Consider the following 20,642-nt stretch of genomic DNA (forward strand, 5'->3'; position numbering starts at 1 on the left):
GAGGGTGGCTACGGGGGCTGCTTGTGTTATTGAAAATAAAATACACCACACTTCCCAACCCCCCTTGACTCTTTCATTGTCTGCCTGAACCCATTCCTGCCTGCATGTCTTTTTTGAATCTATTTTTTTCTAATACACACATTTGTGCTCAATGTGGAAGACCGAAAATACTAAAGTGTAAAAAACCCGCCTGCAATCGCACCACCCAGATCTCAGCACAGCAGCACTTTGGTCCGTTTGCTCCTGGTGTTTTTACTGTGCCTGCAGACTCGGTTGACATGCTGGAACTCGTACCACACGTGCTGTCTGGCTTGAGTGTGTTTCTGTAATTCTGTGAAAAAGCAATGTTAACTATTCCTGCCTATGAGATTTTTCTCTTCTTTGAACAGTCTCTTTTTGGATCTCGGACCAGGTTAATTTTCCCCAACGTTCCCCAAAGGGTCCTTTTGCAGGCTTTTGTGGGATCCGTGTGTGAGGGCTGAGCCTGTTGTAATGGGGATCACGGCTGCCTGGAGCCCATAGGGTACCTTTGTGTAAACTGGGAACAGGCGACCCTTGTTAAATACATTGTACTGCCATCTGCTGGGAACCTGTTACAACAAACCTACAGGCTGTGATGGCTTAGCAGCAGTGCCCTTGTGTGGTGCACGACTTGCAGAGCAATGCCTGGCCTGGTGGGCTACCCTTTAACTCTTCCTTTCTGCTCCCTTTTCTCCAGGGTCCTCTATGGGAACAAGATCACAGACCTCCCCCGGGGTGTGTTTGGAGGCCTGTACACCCTACAGCTCCTGTAAGGACCCCTCCGAGAGTGTGCTTGGGTGGGGCCCCGGGAAGGAGCCACTATTCCTTTGGCCTCTCAGACTGGCCTTTTTGCCCTCTTTGAGGTTGGGTGCGGGGGGCGTTCATTTGAGGTAAAGAGCCTGGAGGAAGTCAGACCTGGTAGGGTGAGAGGTTATAGAGCTCTGCAGAGGCAACTCAGAGCTGACAGCAAAGTGCCTGAGCTGAGAGGCTGATGCGATGCATGAGGCCCGTGTTCCTGAGGAGCTCAGCATGGCTGGGAAAAGAGCTGTGTCCTGCAGGGGGACACCCAGGCCCAGCTCAGCCTCCTTGAACTGAGAGAGTTCAAGCAAGGGTTATCTCCTTGCTTCAGATCCAAGAGGCATAGAACCATACGCTCCATCTCAGCTGCCTGGGGAAACCAGCAGAACTCTGGGAAAGAGGAGGAGCCTCCCCAAATGTCTTTGGGAGGTGGCTTTGCTACTGTGCTCTCTGCTTTCTGAGAATCCCGTGGGGCACCTCTAGCAGTTCTTTGAAAGAGAGGAGAGGGTGGCTAAAATGGTCCCGGTGCACAGAGAAGGCAGTCGGAGGTCTCAGCTGCTCTGTGTGGAGTGGACAGCCAAAGTGCCGGATGCCCTAGGAAGGTGCCAGGACGTGTGGATGGGTCCGATGCTGTGCCTCTCCCCTTACCACCTGGCCCTGGCTTTGCCCACAGGCTCCTGAACGCCAACAAGATCAACTGCATCCGGCCCGACGCCTTCCAGGACCTGCAGAACCTCTCGCTTCTCTCCCTGTACGACAACAAGATCCAGAGTCTCGCCAAGGGCACTTTCACCTCCCTGCGGGCCATCCAGACCCTGTGAGTGCCCTCTGCCCCCTTCTCTCTGTCCCAGCAGGTGGACCTATGGACCTAGGGGAGGTAACAGCCTCCAGGTACTAGTGACTGTCTTGCCCTGTGCCTTTTGCTCTTATGGAAGAAAGAACACGGTCTCTGGGTTAGATGAACATGAGTTTGAATCCCAGCTATGCTTCTTATTGGCTATGTGACCCTGGGCAAGTTAATTTGCTTCTCTAGACCTCAGTTTATTCATTCATAAAATGAGGATATCATCTTCTCCATAAGGTTGTCATGAGACTAAGGGGGATATTTGTACAGAGCTTAGCTCATCGTAAATGCTTCTTAAATGCTGGCTGCAGTTGTTATTATTATTATTAGATAGGTTAAAAACAACTTAAGTGATATATCAACCAATACCAGCTAATTATTATTATTATTATTATTATTAGATTCTAAGACGCATGTTGTTTACACGTTAACAGCTCTGAAATTGGGATGCATATTATAAACGATGGCATATTTACTTGGCATCATTTTGTTTTTTCTTGATAATGCATAAAATAATAATGTGTCTTGCAATTGATAATGTCTTAAGTCAGAGGAAATCTAGTAATAGCAATGATGGCTACAAATTAAAAACTAGAGAGCAACAGCTCTAGGAATTTGTTTTAATCTTTTATTATAGAATATTACAAGCATATTAAAAGTAGCATAGTGACCCTCCCAGTACTCATCACCCAGCTTTAACTCATGGCTGGTCTTATTCCATCTATACTTCCTCCTCTCCCATGCCTCCCAGACTATTTCGAGGTAAATCCCAGACATCATTTATCATCTACGTAGACCTCATACATATTTATAAAAGGCAAAGATTCTTTAAAGACAGAACCATAACACTATTATTATATCTAAAAATTTAACAGTGAATTCCTTAATATCATCAAGTATCTAATTACTGTTTGAATTTCCAAGTGTCTCATACATTTTATACAATTTTTAAAATAATTCATTTGAGTCAGAATTTAAATTAGGCCTATGCAATTCATTGGAGTCAGAATTTAAATTTGGCTGGTATTGGTTGATGTATTGTATTACTTAAATTGTTTTTAATCTCTAGGTGACCTCTCCATCTCCTTCTTCCTTGCAATTCATTTGTTGAAGGCACTGCGTTATTGGTTTCCCCAGCTGGGACTTTCCTGATTGCGTTCGGGGAATGTGGTGTAGTTTTACACACTCTCCTGTCCTATCTCTGTCCTGCAACAGAACTGTTGATCTAGGAGCTTGGTCGGGTTCCGACTTTTTTCCTTTCTGTTTTTGGCAAGATGACTTCATAGGTAGGATTGTGTACTGCCATCCGGAGGCACACAATGTCTGGTTGTCTCTTTTTATGTAATGAACACAGCCATTGATCTCAATGCCTGGACCCATTCATTCATTATGGGTCTGGAAATGGTGATATTTGAATTCTAACATTCCTTCTTCCTTTGATAATGCTGTTGTGGTCATGCTATAAAAAAGAGTCCTTACCTTTTAGCTGGAATGCTTCTGTAGAAGGAAATTTCCTGTCATCTACTATTCTGTTCAATTTAGGCAATTACATGGTGTCTTTTATTCTACATCTTTACTTCTGGGACCTGTAGTTGGACTCGATAGGCTAACCTGTGGGTCCTGTGATGTGTCCTTGAAGGGCATTTATTATTAATCAGTATTAATATTGTGGCCATTGTTGTTGTTGCCATCCCTGCCACACTGTTTATCTGCTGGGCAGTGCTCTCCGTCAGATAATATCCGCATAGAGTGCTGGGTTAGGTGCAAAACAGGACGGGTAGAAGGTACAGCTCCTGCTCCCTGGGGACCCTGCACGTCAGTGGGGGTGTCAGCCACAAAGACAAACTCATTAAAGCCCACCCGCCTGCGGCCTGCTCCTGCTAATTAATTTACTTATAGCTAGAGAGAGGAAGATGGAGCACCACCGGGAAATCCTGCCAAGTATGTGAAATTGGAGGTTACAGGCAGACATGGGCAAGGTGGGGTATTTTACAGTCAGCAGAACATCCGACAGAAACGCACTAAGGAGATTTCAAGGCCGGGGACTCATGCACAGGAAAGCCTGGGGGTGGGGATGGCACTGGGGGTCTCATGTGAGGAACATATTCCTCTCAAGGTGGAAAGAGAGGGAATAAATCACATGGATGTGCTCACCGAGGGTGGCCTCTGTGTCCATTTACCTGGCTGGAATGGATTTCTTAGAGTGCTTCTGCTTTCCAGACACCGTACCTGAGATCTTGGCCTCTGCTACCAGGGCAGAGCTGGAGCAGAAGGCTAGAACAGGAAGGTTTCCCATAGATGGGATATAATACATATACTATATGTTAAATATTAAATATACAGTAGCTAATAAATAGTAGCAATACTGATAACAATAGTCACCTCTGCTTATTGAGCCCTTGTTCAATGCCAGGCCACTGTTCTTTACATGTATTGTCTTATTTAAAACTTAATTGACCTAGGGAGGTAGGTTCTATCATCCCTAACTTTACTTATAAAGAAACTGAGGCAGAAAGAGCTTACATGACTCATCCAAGGTCACACAACATCTAGGAAAGCAGGGACTTGGTCCCAGGCATCTCTTCAGCATCACTGAGAAAGTAGTTAGCTTCTTCCACAATTATAAGAATAGACCTCATTATTTAAGGCTGTAAAACAAAACTGAATTTTCATGAACAATTATTAACCTATTAACAACTAAAGTGCAATTTGGAACAAAAATCAAAGAAACGCAAATCCAAGTTGCAATCAGATATGCTTATTTCAGCTTCAGATGGTAAAACCCCTAGACTGAATCTTACATTAACCTGAGTAGATTTAAACTCACCAGATCTTGCTTGATTTGTTCATAACTCCAAGACTGACTGCCTTATGTCACAGTACTGATTTTGCTGCTGTTTTACTTGCCCCAAAAGACTAAAAATAGTATTTTTGATCTCGGAAGCTAAGCAGGGTCGGGCCTGGTTAGTACTTGGATGGGAGACCACCTAGGAAGACCAGGTGCTATAGGAGTAAACAATAAAAACATAAGGGGTTGTAAACTGACAAGGTCCTTGCAGTCTGTGCGGTCAACCAAGGTTTGCCTTGCCTAAAAAAAAAATTTTTTTTGGTAGAAGAGGGTAAAAGGAGGGTTCCAAAAAATTGTTCAAACAGCTTTAATGGGGTACAACTTACATACCATAAAATACACCTATTCTAAGTGTACAATTCAATAATTTTTAGACAATTTGCAATTATTCAGTTCTCGCTACAATACCAATTTTAGAACATTTCCATCAGTCCTCCAAAATCTCTTGTGCCCACTTACAATCAATTCCTATTTCCAGCCTGCCCCCGGGCAACCAGAAATCTAATTTCTGTTTCTACAGACTTACCTTTTCTGGACATTTCATAAAAATGGAATCATACACTATATCATTTTTTTTGTGACTGATTTCTTTTGCTTAGCATGATGCTTTTCAGGTCCATATTGCAGTATATATCACAACTTTGTCTCTTTATTGCCAAATAATTTATCATCGTGTAGATAGAGCACATTTTGTTTATCCATTCTAGTTGATGGACATTTGTACTTTACTTGGGACCATTATGAATAACGCTGCTGTTATGAATATTCGTTTACAAATCTTCGTATGGACAAACGTTTTCATTTCTCTTGGAATTTCTGGGTCACATGGGAAATGAATATTCGCTTACAAATCTTCGTATGGACAAACGTTTTCATTTCTCTTGGAATTTCTGGGTCACATGGGAAATTTATGTTTAACTTTTTAAGAAACTACCACTGTTTTCCAAACTGGCTGCACTGTTTTATATTCCCAACAGTAACGTATTATGAGGGTTCCAATTTCTCTACATCCTTTCCAATGTGTTGTCTTTTTGATCATAGTGGGTATAAAGTGGTGCCTCGGTGTGCGTTTAATTTGACCAACGATGTTGAGCATCTGCCCCCAAAGATTTTTAGTTGTGCTTTTTAATGCATCTTCCAAGAGAGACGCCGAGAATCGATCTTTTCTTACCTCCACTGTCATAAATGTTCACGGGGACAGCTGCATGGCCACACGTGGTTGTTTGTCTTTTTGATCATAGTGGGTATAAAGTGGTACCTCGGTGTGTGTTTAATTTGACCAACGATGTTGAGCATCTGCCCCCAAAGATTTTTAGTTGTGCTTTTTAATGCATCTTCCAAGAGAGACGCCGAGAATCGATCTTTTCTTACCTCCACTGTCATAAATGTTCACGGGGACAGCTGCATGGCCACACGTGCAGCACGCTTCTGGGTGAGCTTGTAATATGATTGACTTTTCCCAAACAGATTATTTTTCTTCCTCCTGTGTATTTTCCCTCCCCAGCTCCCTGTGCTTTGCAAAATTTGAATTTTGTTTAGAATTTAGGATTTTGTGAAACATTCTAATTTGTGTCAAATACTTAGTTTCTACAGAGGCCACTTGTCTCTGTGGGCGGTTCACGTTTTATAGTCGGTTTGACATAAATAGCCTGTTCTTAAAAGGGATGTATTCTACTCAGCACCCCTTGAACATTTTAATACGTGCCTAAACAACATAATTGAATTAATTTTAAACAGAGTTTTCTACCAAGATTGTGATAAAGGGAAGCAATTAGTTCAGACAGAGGCTAGGCACTAAGGCGCAGACAGATGGGCGGCTGGGAGGATCCAGGAGACGTCCCTGAATCTTAGTGAATTTTAAATTAGCTACAAACTCTGCCATGGGGAGTCAGCAAACATGTTTTCTCGGTGCAAATTGACAGTTTAAACTGGGAAATAAATGCTGAACTGAATGTAGAAAAGGTGGGAGGGGCCTGGCCCGCCTGGTAGAACTGTAAGGAGTCAGGACTCAGGCAGGAAACTGGGGGGTTTGCAAAGTGGGTGGCAGGGACAGCTGAGCAGGGAAGGCTCTGGCCAGAGGCCACAGGGCAGAGCCCAGAGAGAGAGAGAGAGCAGTCAGGGTCCGAGCTGAGCTGGGCAGGATTCCTGCCTCTCCTTAGAGAGCTCTGCAGGCCCAACAGGTGGAGGGCCTGAGGCCAATAAGTAGGTGGTCTAAACTGATGGTAGTCAATGGAAAGTGGCCATAGCATGGTGAGCCTTCAGAGCTGGCCCCTGGTCTCTCTCCCTGTATTTATGTGCGGAAGCATTGGCTCTCAGGTCCGTGTTGGAATATTCTGCCCTGGCTGTCTCGGGCTTGAAAGCAGGGTATGCCTGCAGGGCACGCCCGGTGGCCCAGACACAGGTCAGCCAGCCGGTTGGCTGTTGGGGTGGTTCAGATGTGACTACTTTGAGCCTGCTGGGGCGGTCAGGGCTAATGGCAAAGGCAGCCATGTGGTTGCTCACAGCAACCGGGCCCTCTCAGTCGCATCACCTGTCAGCTGCCCCTCCCTGCATATATCCTGCTGGTAACACAGGCAGCCCAGCAGAATTGGAGTGGTTCCCCAACAAGTAGCTGAGAGATTTAATTGGTGTTAAGAGGCGGCCTATAAAATGGCCAAAGGGCGGCAACCCCTAAGGCCTAGGGTGGGAATGGAGATTCCATGTAAAGCTGAGGGGCTGCAGCAGTCACCTTGAGGTACTTCCGCCCCAGCTGCAGGTCCAGCCTTGCCACCCCTGCCCCAGCCCCTTTCTGAGAGGAGGCTGTGAGACAGAGGCTACTGCTGCCCGAGGCCACAGGAAGGGAACAATGATTCACGATGCCGAGGGGTCCCAAGGCCTCTGAGTGCCCGTTCTGTCACCTCACCTGTGGAAGGATAGAGGTGCTCTGGCCATTCTCCAGGTCATTTCTGCCTCCACTCATGTTTGTGAACTGTCTCAGGCAAAGGAGGAATGGGTGAGTAGAAGGAGACAGGACAGAGGGAGGCTTGAAGCGGGAGTGTGACAGAGACAGCTGAAGCTCCAACGCCTTCAGAGCCCCTTCCCTACTGTGGTGCTGTGGCAAGACTTCTCTGAAGAAAGTGGGTGCACCTGGGTGGTGCCCCCAGGTGGTGTATTTCTCCCCAGAGCTAGCCCCAGCCTTCAGGCAATGAGCCAGCAGCAAGGCTCTGTCAGGGTGGAGGTCAGCTCAAGTTTGCAGCCCTTGCTCTGACCCAGATTTGCCCCCATTGGACAGGCATCTGGCCCAGAACCCTTTCATCTGTGACTGTAACCTCAAGTGGCTGGCGGACTTCCTGCGCACCAACCCCATCGAGACCAGTGGGGCCCGCTGTGCCAGCCCCCGGCGCCTCGCCAACAAGCGCATCGGGCAGATCAAGAGCAAGAAGTTCCGGTGCTCAGGTAGCTGTGGGCCGGCCCCTGTCTGTCTGCAGCCTGATCAGGGATGCTGCGTTGTTTCCTGGATGGCTCCAGCAAGGGTGCCCAAGGCCATGCTGGATCCATGCTAGAGGGTGTCAGCCCCAAATTCTAGGCTTGGATATGAGTGGTATTCAGTCCCACCCCTCGTGTTACTGAGGCTTGGGGAGGGGGAGCTTGCTGAAGGTCTTAAAGGAGGACCATGATAAGCACCCAGGCCCTCTACCCCCAGGCCAGTTCTCTTTCACGCCACCACTTTCAGCCTTTGAAGACACTTGGGAGGCCTGGGACCCCTCTTCAGTGAGACAGGTGCCTCCTCCCGGCTCTGGGGGCAGCAGAAACAACATCTGGCAGGGGCAGCGAGGGGCAGCTTCTGAACCTGGATCCCGGTCAGGGCCTGACACCTCCCTGCCCCATCCCAATATTGTGCCATTGCACATGAGAATTCGATGACTCTGGAGTTACCTGAGACATTTAATTGGTGCAGTGCTGCCCCCACCGTTGGCCTGGGCAAGGAACTTCTGTGCTCTGTGAAGGTCTTCTCCACTGGGGCTGGGCGGATGGGCTCTGGAGCCTCGATTTGGAACCTCAGCCTCGTTCCTGGGGTGCCTTAAGCTGGGCCATGGGGCTGGGGCCTAGGCTCTTCCTGCAAGTCCTACACAATCTCCCCAGCATCATGGCATTTCTGCTTTCCTCCCCAGCCAAAGAACAGTACTTCATTCCAGGTAGGAGAGTGGGGGAATCAAGGCCAGCCTGCGTGGGACAGTGACAGTGGGTGGGCAGGGACTGGGGTGGCAGGCTGAGGGGGACTACGGGACCCTGGGGGGCAAGGCTGCCCAGAGTCTGCCCCGGGGCCCTTATTCCCTGGCCCCTGGCCTCTCACCGCAGGCACGGAGGATTACCAGCTGAACAGTGAATGCAACAGTGACGTGGTCTGTCCCCACAAGTGTCGCTGTGAGGCCAGTGTGGTGGAGTGCTCCGGCCTGAAGCTCACCAAGATCCCTGAGCGCATCCCCCAGTCCACGGCTGAGCTGTGAGGCCCCCAGACCCTTCACACCCTCACCTGCCCCCTGCTCCCGCTAAGCAACCTGGGCCTGCTCCTGGTTTTTCTCTGCCCTGGCTCTATTTTGGGGACCACTGGAGACGCCAGCATGGCAGCTGCTGGCTTTGCAGGAGAGAGGCCCTGCAGCGCCGGGGCCCCTCTACTTCTGACTCACAGCCATACGTGCCCTTGAAGCAATCTCTGGCCCCCAGGGCACGTCGCTGGCCTGAACCAGGGGTGGCTTTTCTCAGTCATGCTTTTGCCGTCTGAGCTAATGATTTCATTAGCTCCAGTTGTGTCCTAAACTATCCTTTAACTATTTTTTTCTCTCTCTAAAACTATAAATTTGTGCACATATATATCCATGTGCATGAATACCTGACATATCTATCACTCATATATGTAAATTTTCATGGCATTTTTCACGTTAAAAATATCCCCATTCATAGCTCCCCCTCCTCCCAACTTCGGCACTTGGCCCAGCATTCCTTTAAAATAGGATCAATTCGCCTTGACAGATAAATTCTTCTGGGAGTCCCCTTTGTTCGAATCCCAAATTATCTCAGTTTGGAAGGTACTTCAATGTCTGTCTCCTATGGATGTGCAAGTTCCCTTCATTGCCTCTTACAGACGATTAAACAACAATGAGATTTCCATCCTGGAGGCCACCGGGGTGTTTAAGAAACTCCCCCATCTGAAGAAAATGTGAGTTACCCAATGGTGGAAAGGTTGTGGTCAGAACGTGGGCCTGGGATGGAGAAGGGAGATACAGGGTGTGGGGGTGCTCCCACGGGGTGGGGGGCTGGACAGGGCTCTTGTGCACGGGGATTAGGTGCAAGAAGTGGGGCCCTGACCTTCGTCACCCTTCCACACCTCCTCTCTCAGCAACCTGAGCAACAACAAGGTGTCAGAAATCGAAGACGGGGCCTTCGAGGGCGCGACCTCTGTGAGCGAGCTGCACCTGACCGCCAACCAGCTGGAGTCCATCCGGAGTAGCATGTTCCGGGGCCTGGACGGCTTGAGGACCCTGTGAGTGTGCGGGCTGGGGAGAGGGGGAACAGCTGGACTGCGGCAGGCGAAAGCCAGGCAGGCAAAAGCCAGAGTGTGGTGTCTGCATTAATAGGAGAGGAAGAGAGGGTAGGAGGTCCCCTCTCCCGGCCCCAGCTTGCAAGAGGAGGGGACAGCCGAGGACCCTGGCTGCAATGGGCCAAGTAATGAGATGTCGGTAACTGTGGTGAGGCTTGCTTTCTTGTCTCCTGAGGTGTGGGGTTGATGTCTGGTAAGGGGATAAAGGGAGGCGGGTCCTTCTGGAGGTCCCCTCTCATTGTCCTGTGGTCAGGTCTCAAGAACATAGCAGATGTGTTCAGTTTAGGAGTGGCTGGCAGTACTGCAGGCAGGAAAGGCTGGATGGCCCCATGGTGGGGACATTGCAGAGGTGACTCAAGTGGGTGAAAATGAGGGAGCAGTGGTGGCCCACAAGTTTTGGGATTCTGGGATCCCATGACCCAAAGCTCAGCCAGAGCTAACTAGATATCAGGACCCCGTAGGACCCTGGGGTCCTCACCGCTTGCGCATGCTCAGTGAGCCACTCTGTGCCCAGGCAGCACTGGCTCTTTAGATGGCCATGTAGACTTTTAGCATGTCTGATAGACTGTGTTGTCCAGGCTTCCTGCAGTGAAAGAAATGCCCATGTCTGCGCTGTCCAGCGTGATAGCCACACGTGGCTACAGAGCACTTGATGTTCGGCCAGTGCTATAGAGGCACTCAATTTTGAATTCCATTTCTTCGTAATTAATTTAAATCTAAATAGCTACATGTGGCTAGTGGTGACAGCTCTGGGAGCCACCTGCCTGGATTTAAAGCCCAGCCCTGCGATAGGGCCATGGATTGGCTTCTGAGCACGTATCGTGGTATTTGTGTAAGGCAAGTAAATGTATGAATTCTCTGTGGATTTTAGTTTGTTTTACAAAAAGGGGATTGTATTATTTGCTGTGTTTTGCAGCTTGCTTTTTCCCTTGTGAATTGCCTAGTCTGTGTCAGGCTTGGTTTTGTTTTTGGTTGGGGAAAGGAATTGAGCCAGGTTTTTAAGGTGAACAGAGAGTTTTGCAGATATGAATGAAGAAGAAGGTCCTACTAGAAAGAAATCGTAGCTGGGGGAAGGTGTGGTGATGCAGGCTCCAGCCGCACACCTGGAGGATAAAGGAGTCTGGGGAGGTGGGAAGGTGCTGGTCTGGGGCCGGGTTGGACCGGCTCCCAAAAGTCATAGAAAAGAGTTTAAACATGATTCTGCGGGCAGTTTGGAAGCCACTGTGGGCTTTAGGCTGGAGAAGGACATGACCGTAGGAAAGCCTCTCGGGTGTTGACCCGGAGTGTGGCCGGGAGGCACTGGGCATCCAGGGAGTGAAGGCGGTGGCCGGCGGGCCGTGTGGGCAGGAGGCAGAGGAGGGCATCTAGAGGCAGGGAGGGTACATGCCGTGGAGCCCGGCGCCAGGGATGCTGGCTGTGCTTCTGCTCCCCGTGGCTCCGCGCCTCTGGGGAAGAATCTGTGAACTGGCCGGTGGCGGCAAAGCACAGCGCAGGCGTTTGGCCGAAGGGTACGGCTTTCTCGTCCTCCCCACCCGCTCCCAGCATGCTGAGGAGCAACCGCGTCAGCTGCATCCACAACGACAGCTTCGCGGGCCTGCGCAACGTCCGCCTCCTCTCGCTTTACGACAACCAGATCGCCACCATCTCCCCCGGAGCCTTCGACACCCTGCAGGCCCTCTCCACGCTGTAAGTCCGGCCGGCGTCAGACAGGCGGGGCTGGGACTCTGGCGCCAGCCATCTGCACCCAGGAACCTCACCCACCTGCGATCTCAAGGGCGTGGCCTTCTCAGTGGGGGCTTTAAAGGACAAACTCGAGGGATGTTGGGTCCCCATGGTTTGTTGATACGTGGGTCCTGTCACATTGGGACAGTGCCTCCTGGTTGGTTGTCTGGGAGAGCGTTGGCGGTCGTGCGGACAGTCCGTGGATGGCAAGAGAGTGCTTTGCTGCGAGACTAGCAGAGTGTCTTCACGGTCACACACCCACGTCTTCCAGGAACCTTCTGGCCAACCCTTTCAACTGCAACTGCCAGCTGGCCTGGCTGGGCGACTGGCTGCGGAAGAGGAAGATCGTGACGGGGAACCCGCGATGCCAGAACCCAGACTTCCTGCGGCAGATTCCCCTGCAGGACGTGGCCTTCCCTGACTTCAGGTGTGAGGAAGGTAACTCGTGCCCGCCCCTCCCCTCCCCCAAACCCCGGGCGGGAGGGGAGAGGGCGAGCTGGGCCAGGCCATGGGCATGCAGAGTAGGCGGGCAATGCCCTGTGACATGCCCCTGAGGGGAGGGAGGCGCTGTTGATGGGGAGGGGGTGAGGAGCAAGGAGGCCCACTCGGTGGTGTCTTTGTGTGATTATAAGTGCAATTATGGCTTATTGTTTTAAAAAGTGGGAAAATATAGATAAAAGGACATAAACATTACCTATTAGCCTGTCACTCAGAGAAAAATCACAATTAACATTTTAGCGTATTTTCTTTATATAAGTTTGTTTAATTCAGAGACCTGCCTCCTGGCTGTTCCTCAGTGCTGCAGACTGATGGGTTCGCCCTGTCCAGAATATGCAGTGGGTACAGACCCCACATTGCCTCTGACCAGTCTTCTCTCCTGAGCAAGTTATTTAAGCTCTCTAGCTCTCAGTAAAACAGAAATCCATTCGCTTAACTGACCTATTTTGAGGAGTACTATGTGCCAGGGCCCACTCTAGGTACCAAGCTCCTTCAGTTGAACAAAGAAGAGACACAGGTCTCTATCCTCATGCTGCTTGCATTCTAGGGGTGAGAGTGGAGCCCTTACTGCACCGTTAAGGAGACTGTGTTTGATACAGTGTCCAACACATAGTAGGTGCTCAAGAAATGGTGTGGCTGCCATCCTCCTCCTCTGCTGTGCCTGGGTCCACTTTGGATCTGCGGCAGAAGAGATTGACCCAAGACCTATATTAACCTCAGAACAGGTCCAAGGGGCTTTGTCCCTGGTGGGGAAGGGTGTAGCCAAGAGAAGACTTACTAGTGCATCATGAGGGAGTGTCAGAGAGGGGTGTCTGTTTCTAGACACGCTGCAGCAGGGCCCTGGCTGCAGGAAACCCTAAGAAGCCTGTGTTTTCCTCCCCAGGCCAGGAGGAGGGGGGCTGCCTACCCCGCCCACAGTGCCCCCAGGAATGCGCCTGCCTGGACACTGTGGTCCGATGCAGCAACAAGCACCTCCAGGCCCTGCCCAAGGGCGTCCCCAAGAATGTCACAGAACTGTGAGTAGCCGAGGCCTGGTGTCAGGAGGAGAAGGTGACCAAAAACAGATATTAGCTGACTAGCAGCTTGGAGTTAGGGCTTTGAAGGAGACACTGGTGCCAAGGAGGCTTTGAACTTCTCTTTGATTCACCTGACGGCGCGACTCACCCATGGCAAGTGCTTCATCCCTCTAAACTAAGCTCCGCCTTTAAAATAAGAAATAACATTATTTATTCCACTTCACATCATCTCATGAGCATTCTGCTCTGCAATGAAAACTCTCACGAAAGTTATTTTTATTGGCCACATAATATTCCACCACATGAATCTACTATGATCTACGTAACAAATCCCTTTGTTGGATAGTCTAGTTGTTCCCAATTTTTTACTATCCTAAAGAACACTGAGGTGCTTGTCCCTTCAGTGAGACTGCTGGTCAAAGAGCAGTGCATTGTTAGCACCCTGCCGCCTTTAGCCTGGTGGCCTCCCGGAGGAGTTGTGTCCTTTGTACTCCTATTAGCCTCGTGTGGAAATGGCCTGCCTGCCCTCCTATTGACACTGGGTGTCATGGTCTATAATCTTTGTTCATTTGGGTTTGGTACCTGAACTCATGTGGAGGTGTGGACTTACATGTGTATGACAGACAGAGGGATGGAGAGCTGGGCTTCTTTGACAGACACCTCCAAATGAAAGAGTTTGGTCAGTCCCCGACTCTTCCTGTCCCTTGGATTGGTCTCCTGCTCCCCATAGCCAAGCTTTTCTTTGTCCCGTGGGGAGCGCATGAGGTTTTCATTTTATTTCTTTCATTACCGGTGAGGTTGGCTATTTCTTCACGAGCCTATCAACCACTGCAGTCCTTGTCCTATGACTCGCCTACCGTGTCACCTGCTCATTTTTTTGTCGCAATGTTAGAGTCCCTGTTTTCTCCTTGGTGCCTCATAGCAACCCTCAGAATTATGGGACAGGCGGGACAGACTGTCTTCTTTGACTGAGGAGGCTGAAAGTTACCTGACTTCTCTAAGCCTCAGTTTCCTCAGCTGTAAAATGGGGCTACCTGCGTGTATCGAAGGGCTACTGAGAGGATCAAATGAGATGGGTGGGAAGTCACCTTGTACAGTGATGGGTCAGGTTGAGTACAGCCCTGATGCTGCTGCTCTCTGGATCTTTGGGGTGTGAAGGAGCTATCTTGAGGGCTCAAGTTGGTGGAGATCCTGTGCAGGGAGCCCAGCTGGGACTTTGGTTCCCAGTGTTTGGATTACTGCTTAGCAAGGATGGCTGGTGGGGGCGCGGGATGGGGAGAAGGGGAGGGCACGTTCACATCTTGAATACCAAGCTCTATCCTGTAGACATGGGGAGCCTGGGGAAGTTTTAGGAGAAATTTTGTTGGGCTTGGCTTTAAGGACAATGTCTTGGGTGGCAGTGTGTATAGTGGGTCCCAGAAGGAAGAACAGAGGAGGCTGCACAGGAACCCAGCCATGGGTGATGGTTTTCAGTCAGGGGTGATGTGAGAATGGGAGTGATGATGAGACATCAGTGGGTGGGCGAAGCCAGAGCTGGAGAATCACCATCAGGGCCCGGAGCCTGGGTGGTTAGGACATGGAATGTGATGCTGATGGAGTCAGGGGGAGCCAGTTTGGCAGTGAAAACAAAGAGCTCAGGTTTGGGCATGTTTGAGTCTGGGGCTTGCATGGGGTGGACCTCACACACCTTGCCGTCAGGCAGAGAGGAGGCCTGGTAGCTGGTGAGGGGCCTGGCAGGTGGTTCTAGAGGTATTAACATGCAAATTAGATCCATTTGGCCAGGAAAATTGCAGAGCAGAGAGGAAAGGGGAGGGGGCTCAGGATTCAGACCTGAGTAGAAAGTCTGACGGGGAGAAGGCTGAGAGGGCAAGGCAGGGCAGCAGGAAGGGAGCCAAGGGAGGCTTCATATCTCACCAAGATTTTTGGGTGGCACCTATCCAAATAGCCTAAGGAATTAATGCATTTTGTCCTCTGATTAGCAATTCTGGGCTGTTGTATGGTCTGCAGGTAGGAGGGAAATGAGTGAGAAGTCCCTGGCTGCAGAGGGAGGTTCTCACAGCGCGAGTACTGCCAGAGGCAGTGATGGTGCATTAACTATTGTGTTCTCACCTGTAGCTACCTGGACGGGAACCAATTCACCCTGGTTCCGGGACAGCTGTCCACCTTCAAGTACCTGCAGCTTGTGTGAGTATCCAGGCGGCTCGAGGATCCCAGACTAGCCTCAGAGGACGGGAGGGCCATTGGCATCTGACTGTTGTGGCTCAAGCTTTCTAGAAATTCTCCACTTAAGGCTGATCCTGGTGTTGTTTTTTTGTTTGTTTGTTTTGTGTTTTTTAATTTCACCCTTTCCCTCTGAGAACATTTGTGCATAGAGCTGTCTTGCCACCTAGTGGCCATGCTTATGAATTGCATTGTTTCAGGCTCCCTTGGGCTGGCCCCTGCTTCTGCCCACCCCATGTCCCCAAGCCTCCCTCTAGGTTGACAGTTGTTAATGCGGTCAGCCTTGCAAAAGTTGGATGGCAAATTAGTCCAGCTTTTGCCTCAAAACCAAATAGGAAATGAAGAAGTTTCTCTTTAGGCTAACATCTGCTTTTCTGTTAGTTCCCGCCTTTGACCCTTTCCATCTCATGAGCATGTACGAAATACGCCTCAGAATACGTTCAACTCCTCTTATCCCTCCAGCCTAATGAACACCTCACTTCAGTTGTCTTTATCTGCTCATTGGCCAGATTCAACCAAAAAGAGATCCGGAGACTATTCCATCTTAGTGTGGCTTGGAGCAGCACTACTCTAAGTGTGGTCTGTGGACCAGCGGCAGCCTCAGAACTGTTTGTGATGGGTCTACAGTTAGATAAGAAACTTATGCCAGAATGCAAATCAACATGACGGCTTCCTTCACTGAGAAAGCGTTGCTATGAAAAAAAAATGCTTAGCTACAGTAAGTTGTGTGTGTTTAGTGTCATAGGTGATTGCATTTTGGCACAAGTCCCTTGTGGTGGCAAGTTCAGTTCAGGGACTGGCTACTTTGAGCAGCACTGGCTTACAGAATTTTGAAGCTCCAGTTTATCTATCTTTGCTAGTAATCTAGTAAATGTGTTTTGACTGTTCCAGTGTGTGTGTGTGTGTGTGTGTGTGTGTTGTGGGTGTGTGAGTTGGTGGCTGGTGACAGAGTGCCAGAGACAGAGACAACCTTTCTTTGGTCTGATGTGAGGCAGTGCCACTATTGGTGGCTGGTGACAGCGTGCCAGAGACAGAGACCACCTTTCTTTGGTCTGATGTGAGGCAGTGCCACTAGCGGCTCAGATGCACTTGAGAGGGAAAGGGGGACCAGAGGGCTAATGCCGGGCCACTTCTTACTATGAAACCTTCGGGTGGGGGATTTTGTCTTTTTCAGGGACCTAAGTAACAACAAGATCAGCTCCTTAAGCAATTCCTCCTTCACCAACATGAGCCAGCTGACCACGCTGTGAGTCCCAGTGGGGGGAAGTAAGGGAGGGCACGTGCTGTGGCCGATGAGACTTTCCCCAAGCCCTGGTCCCTGACAAGTATCACATGCAGACTTCCTCACCTGACAGGAAATTCACCAGGGCCTGCCAGCTGAAAAGACTTTTAAAAAACATTTTTTTTTTAATTGTGAAATATAGCATAATATATGGAAAAGTGCAAAAAATATAAATGTACAGTTTAACAAATAATCATAAAGGTAGCACACATGCGTAGATACCTAAGGCAAAGAATTGGAGCACAGATAGTGCCCCCAAAGTCCCCCGTCTCTTCTTGATCCTTATTCCTTCCTCTCCCATCAGAGGCAGCCCCTACCCTCACTTTTATGATCACTTCTTCGGCCTTTATAGTGTTGCCGTCTACAAATACATTTTTACACAATGAAGTTTAATTTTTCCTGTTTTTTCTTTTTAACCTTATATAAATTGCATCATACAGAATATATTCTTTTATATCTGGCTCCTTTTATTTACCATGATGTTTGTGAGATGCACTCATGTTGTGTAAAGCTGTGTTCTGTTCATTCACTGCTGTATAATATTCCTTGTAGGAATGTGCCATGCTTACCTGATCCATTCTACTGTTGATGGATTCGGGTTTTTTTTTTTCCAGTTTGGACTATTGTAAACAATGACCCTCTGAACACCTTTGTTCCCATATTCTAAGATATTTTAATGATTGCTTTAATGATACTCCAAGAAAGCATTAACGAGCATTCCTTGTATTTCCTGGAGCTTAAGAGTGTATGTCTCACTCGCCTTCCCAACACCTCATTTTACAGATAATGTGCCAAGAACTTCAGAATTTTTCCTTAGGTTCTACTGCAGTCAGAAAATGGGGTCCTGAACCAGTCAGCCCCCAGGAGCAGAATGTGGGCCTGACGCCTTAAAGTGCAGGTTCCACCCACCTGCACTTATCTGCCCCAGAGTCTACTGGTCAGTGGGTTCCTGCTTCAGAGTCTTCATGAGCCTGTGTGAAGCTGCCACAGTCTAGGCAGTAGTTCTCAACCAGGGGCAATTCTGCCCTCCAGGGGACACTTGGCGATCTCTGAAACATTTTTAGTTGTCCTAGCTAGAGGAGGGCAGAGGGAACTACCAATTTCTGGTACACAGAGGCCAGGGAAACTGTTAAACATCCTACAGTGCACAGGACAGACCCCCAACAAAGAACTGTCAACAGCGCAGAGGCTGAGAAATCCTGGTCTAAGCGAACCTGGCAGCTGCAGGGGAAACAGCCCCTTTCCGTGACAGAAGCATCTCCTTTCTCTTGTTATCATTTTTAAAATAGCTTTAGTGTGGTACAATTAACGTACAATAAACTGCACATACTTAACATCTACAATTTTGATATGTTTGACTTATGTTCACACCGTGGAGCCATCACCATAATCAAGATAGTGACCACTTCCATCATCCCCAGAAGTTTCCTTGCGCCCCTTGATAATTCCCGCCCCAGCCCCGCAACCCCAGGCAGCCACCAGTCTGCCCCCGTCCTTCCTTCCTTCCCGCAGGATCCTCAGCTACAACGCCCTGCAGTGCATCCCTCCTCTGGCCTTCCAGGGGCTGCGCTCCCTGCGGCTGCTGTAAGTCTCCACTCTTCTTTCCTGCAGGGTAATCTGCCCCTCTGAGGGCCCTGACACCCACCTGCTGGGCTACAGTGTCCCCACGTCTGGGACCCCGGCAGGGCCAACTGTGTTCAAAGGGGGGAGGCCAGTCCACTCTCATTCAAGCCCCTAACTGAGGCTGAGGAGCGAATGGGAAACTAGCTGATAAATGGGGCTTGCCGTCTGCCCCGAGTTGTGTTTGCAGTGTGGGTGGTGGGGAGGGGGCATCCAAGGTAAGGTAGCCCCTCATTTGCATGTGAATCTCCAGTTCAGATGGCGAGTGTTGCAAGAGACTAAAAATCCTTTTCTAAAAATTCCCACTGCAAGGTTTTTGCCCTGTGATCAAAGCCCTCTGTCACGCCTGTTATGATGGCCCCTTGTGTATCCATGCATGAATTCTCTGACAGCAATCTCCAGCCTGCCCCCCCGCAAGGTGACATTTTTTATCCCCAAACTATGGCTTGTGCATTAATTTCCTTACCAAGGAGAAGCCTACATCTCAGGCTCCCGGCTTCACATGTTTCATATTTGTCACGTAAATGGAGATAGCGCTTGAGTTCATTACAACAGCAAAAAACAGAGCCCTCCAGGAGGGCTGAGGGGCAGTGTGGGCTGCTTGGATCATTAAGGGCTCCCTCTCCGCTGCCTGTGGCCAGTGGGGCAGGGTCTGTCTCTGAGTCGGGGGCCACCCCACCCACAGCACTGATGGAGGCATCTGAAGGGTAGGCGCAACGCCCATCTTCACAGAGGGCCATGCGTGTGCCTCCCTCAGTTCTTACTTCTCTGCACGGGGCACCAACAGCCTCTTCTCTCCGCAGGTCCCTGCATGGCAATGACATCGCCACCCTTCCAGAGGGCATCTTCGCAGACGTGACCTCCTTGTCTCACCTGTAAGTAACTCTGCCCCATTCTTTGAATTTAAACAGAATTTGGATTCCAAGAAAGAGGATCCCACCTCCTGAGACTATCAGAGTTTGCTGCTTTGACCCTAAAACTAATTTAGTTTGTGAACTTCAAGTGTTCTTCCCCAGACTTGTACACATCCAAGGTTTCCTCAGTCGCAACAATGGAATTTAAAACAATTCTTCACAGGCAGTAGTAAAAGTAATAATGGCCATTTATTGGTTGCTAAGCACTTTGCCTTCATGAGCTAATTTAATTCTCACAGTAATCCTACAATATAGCTTCTGTTGCTCCCATTTTACATGTGAGGAAACAGGCCCAGAAAATGTGAGAAACTCACCCAAAGTTCCATAGCTGGTAAGGGCTGAGTCTGCCGTCTTGAAAGCACATGCTCTTAAGGACATCAGCATTGTGCCTCTGACTTCACATGGTGAGGAGTAAGCTCCAGAAATTTACTGCCCCCAAGAAGTGTATAATTGAATGTAGAATCACATCCAAAACCATTTAGCTGGCAGCGCCATGAGAATCTTTAAAAAGCAGTGCACACGATTCTTCAGAAAACTAAACCTAGAATTACCATATGATCCAACAATTCCATTCCTAAGTATATACCCAAAAGACTTGAAAGCAGGGACTCAAACAGATATTTGTACACCCATGTTCATAGCAGCATTATTCACACAATTGCCAAAAAACAAAAACAACCCAAGTGTCCATCGGCAGATGGATGGATAAACAAAATGTGGTGTGTATATATATAAAATATCCCATTGTATGAATATATATATACGCACACACATACAATAGGATATTATTCAGCCTTAAAAAAGAATGAAGTTCTGACACACGCTACAACATAGATGAACCTTGAAGACATGCAAAGAGAAATAACTCAGACATAAAAGGACAAATATTGCATGATTCCACTTATACGAGGTATCCAGAATAGTACAATTCATACCTACAAAAAGGAGAATGGTGGTTGCCAGGTGAGATGGGTAATGGAGAATTTTTGTTGAATGGTAGAGTTTCTGTTTAGGGTGATGAAAAGGTTTTGGAACTAGATAGTGGTGATAGGTGCTCAACGTTGTGAATGTAATTGATGCCACTGGATTGTACACTTAAGATGGTCCAAATGGCAAATTTTACGTTATATGTATTTTACCACAACAAAAGTGAAGAAATGAAAAAAACAGTGGGCTAATTCTGGAGGTGGGGCCAGGTGCAGTGCATTCTCTCCTCGAGCCTCAGCTACAGGGCAAGGCAGTGTTCAGGCCATGTGCCCTGAAGCTGGGACCCTGGGTGTC

At 48.9% G+C, this 20,642-nt stretch overlaps 1 protein-coding gene across 1 annotated transcript in view; it reads left to right on the top strand.

Moving 5' to 3' along the window:
* The window catches only part of SLIT1 (slit guidance ligand 1), a 156,128-nt gene that overhangs the window by 112,667 nt on the left and 22,819 nt on the right, over positions 1-20,642 (top strand). The window contains exons 12-25 of the mRNA XM_006926015.3: positions 719-790; positions 1,493-1,636; positions 7,783-7,946; positions 8,663-8,686; positions 8,850-8,994; positions 9,634-9,708; positions 9,889-10,032; positions 11,632-11,775; positions 12,083-12,249; positions 13,193-13,325; positions 15,441-15,509; positions 16,720-16,791; positions 18,340-18,411; positions 19,251-19,322. Coding sequence (XP_006926077.1) covers positions 719-790; positions 1,493-1,636; positions 7,783-7,946; positions 8,663-8,686; positions 8,850-8,994; positions 9,634-9,708; positions 9,889-10,032; positions 11,632-11,775; positions 12,083-12,249; positions 13,193-13,325; positions 15,441-15,509; positions 16,720-16,791; positions 18,340-18,411; positions 19,251-19,322 — 1,497 coding nt within the window. The remainder of the gene's footprint in view (positions 1-718; positions 791-1,492; positions 1,637-7,782; positions 7,947-8,662; positions 8,687-8,849; positions 8,995-9,633; positions 9,709-9,888; positions 10,033-11,631; positions 11,776-12,082; positions 12,250-13,192; positions 13,326-15,440; positions 15,510-16,719; positions 16,792-18,339; positions 18,412-19,250; positions 19,323-20,642) is intronic.

The sequence above is a fragment of the Pteropus alecto genome, unplaced genomic scaffold (assembly GCF_000325575.1).
Source record: "Pteropus alecto unplaced genomic scaffold, ASM32557v1 scaffold88, whole genome shotgun sequence".
NCBI classification, from domain to species: domain Eukaryota; kingdom Metazoa; phylum Chordata; class Mammalia; order Chiroptera; family Pteropodidae; genus Pteropus; species Pteropus alecto.